The 2,795-nt window shown below is 44.3% G+C and overlaps 1 protein-coding gene across 1 annotated transcript; it reads left to right on the top strand.

Moving 5' to 3' along the window:
- Positions 1–1,059: 1,059 nt before the first annotated feature.
- On the top strand, positions 1,060–2,237 carry LOC121054557 (osteocalcin 2-like). Its single transcript, XM_040524644.1, has one exon. The coding sequence runs from the start codon at positions 1,238–1,240 to the stop codon at positions 1,934–1,936; it is 699 nt and encodes a 232-aa protein (XP_040380578.1). The 5' UTR covers positions 1,060–1,237; the 3' UTR covers positions 1,937–2,237.
- The last annotated feature ends 558 nt before the right edge of the window (positions 2,238–2,795 follow it).

Below are 2,795 nucleotides of genomic sequence, written 5' to 3' on the forward strand. Positions count from 1 at the left end.
TCTCAAGATTTCTTTCATAACTGTGTAATTAGTTTTTTGGTTTATCTACGTTTAGTGCTTTATTTAGGTGTCCAAAAATTCGATGTGATGTTTTTGAAAAAATATTTTGGGAACTAAACAAGGCCTTATACTAGCAAGTCAAACTCCACCTTAACCAACCCACTTAATTTGCCAACCCAGACTTCGCCAGCAGGTTACATAACATCGTATATACTGTCTTCGATATTTTTTATTTCACAATATTAACTTTTAAATATATATTTGATCATTCATCTTATTTAAAAAAATATATAATTATTAATTATTTTGTTATGATTGGTATTATCATCAAAAGTACTTTAAGTATGACCTATAATTTTGTATATTTGTACAAAGTTTTTTAAAAAGATAGATAATCAAATGATCAAGAATCAACACTGTCAAATAGAAAAACAGAGGGAATGTCATATATGTATTAATTTATCAAATTTGAAGTGCAGAGTATGGTGTATTTGTGGACTACTTTTAATGTGGACTACTATAGCTAACTGTCATGTTACTTGAGAATTGTCCAACAGCTAACAAATTAGGGGAACATGCATGTTAACATGACCAAGCATTGACAATTTGATTTTATATAGTGTCGATGCGAGAGCATGTGGGTAGCTCATTGTTTGTAAGTGGATTATGATTGAAAAAAATGAAAATAAAACAGAGAATGCAATGATTCTCATCTCTCTCTACTGATCACAATAGTTGATATTAAAAACTAATCAAAAACTAACATCGATCAGGGGGTGTATACTGTACAGTAGCAGTAGCTAGGAAACTAATCCATGTACCATCATCACCAAGTGCAACCAGGTTTTGATAAATTAATTCCCAAAGTCAGAGACAGCCCTAATTCATGCATGTGCCATTTGTTCCATCTGGACCACATCATGCCTTGCCCTTAATTGCCTGCCTCTAATTATCTCTCTAATTTTTTTCTCTCCAGTTAATCACTCTCTAAATCTGATATTAATCAAAGTGCCAAACCCCACAGTGCTAAAGGCCACAAACCACAACCAGGTGAGAGGCCAAAACTGAATCTGCTACATCTATCAAAGCCATAGCCTCTCTCTCATAGAATGATAGCTAACAAAAGCTAGAAGCTCACACAGCTCTATCTCCTCTCTCTCCAGAAGTCCAAAAATCTGATCGATCTCTAATCCTGTATCGATCAAGAAGATCATCCCAGCTAAACATTTGGGTCAGGATGCTTCCGAAGATGAGCTCGAGCCAGAAGACGCTCCGAGCGGCCATGATGGAGGAGAGGGCGTCGGCGGGGACGACGAGCACGATGGCCAGCCGCCTCCTCCTCGCGGCCCCGGACGTCGCCGTCTCCAACCCGTCCTTCCGCGTCTACTACGGCGTCGCCTCCGCCGGCTCGGTGCCGTTCCTCTGGGAGTCGGCGCCCGGCACGCCCAAGAACGACGCCATCTCCGACGCCGCCCTGCCGCCGCTCACGCCGCCGCCGTCCTACTTCAGCGGCAAGAAGGGCCCCGCCGCCAACGGGAGGAAGCTCGCCAAGTCCTCGTCGTCCAAGCGGCTGCTCTCCTCCTCCAGGCAGGCGGCCAGCTTCGTCCACAGCATCATCCCCAAGCTACGCCGGAGCCACACCATGCCGTCCCCGAACTCCTCCTCGTCCTCGTCCTCGTCCTCTTCCTCGTCGTCGTCAAAGGAGACCACCGCCGGCGAGCAGGTGCAGTGCAGCGCAGGCTGGAGGAAGAGGCTGGTGACGACGGCGAGCCCGCGGTCGTCGTTCTCGTCCACGTCGAGGGGCGAGGACGACGACGGCGACGTGGCCTCGCCGACGTCCACCCTGTGCTTCCGGACGCGGCACTCCACCGGAGGCGGCGGCGGCGCCGCCCGGAGGCTGCACGGCCTCATGGCGTCCGTGGTTGGAGGTAACTAGGGTTTCCATTGATTTTTCCCGTCCATGGCGACGTCTCATTGCAAGTTTGGTAACGTTGCTGCGGCGCCACGCCATCGTCTCAGTTACACGAAAAGAAATACGTTTCTATCTCCAAAGAAGTAGAACGGATCAACGATTATCTACTGAGTGATGATTCACTCCTCTTTGTGTCCCAAACCATAAGAGATAAAATTAATAGTTGTAATGGTTACATGATATTTTTTGAGAACATGTTACATGATATATATGGGTACGAACAATGTATTAGTGTGTCGATCTAGTGTTGTACTAGGGTTTTACTCGGAGGATGCTGTGATTGTCAATGAAACAAATCAACAATAACGTGTTTGATATATACTGATCAGTTGGTGCTCATTATATTGTCTTATAATTATTCGTGGATATCACAATCCTTGGTAGGTGTTTCTTCACTTCGATTCGGATCATTTGCTCCTCCTGATAATGTTACAATAAACCCATACATGTGAACATAACTTTCTATCAATTTTTTGTATATCAAAGATATGTCGCAATAAATTGTTTGTTTCTGCAGAATTTCGATAATAATGTTCCATCAAATTAGAGATTTGCTCCGGTCCATCAAAAAGTACCTTAAGGTACCAAATCATTTCCCACCATTGAATATAGCTGAGTAGGACGTGCACTGTTAGATTCAACGATCAGAAATAATTTGGTACCGCGATGTACCGATACCTCGAGATACTTTTGTTACTTTTTATTGGACCGAAACAAATCAAATCAAATTAACGTACGACCACTTAATTGCCCCTGCACGTCTGCACCTTCACATCGTAAACCGTCGAGAGAACTTGGTAGTTGGCACAGTGCGTCATGAGAC

Source organism: Oryza brachyantha, chromosome 5 (genome assembly GCF_000231095.2).
Source record: "Oryza brachyantha chromosome 5, ObraRS2, whole genome shotgun sequence".
Lineage (NCBI taxonomy): Eukaryota > Viridiplantae > Streptophyta > Magnoliopsida > Poales > Poaceae > Oryza > Oryza brachyantha.

Excerpts from the sequence above, each read along its gene's own strand:
- LOC121054557 (XM_040524644.1), top strand. The coding sequence starts at position 1,238 with ATGCTTCCGAAGATGAGCTCGAGCCAGAAGACGCTCCGAGCGGCCATG.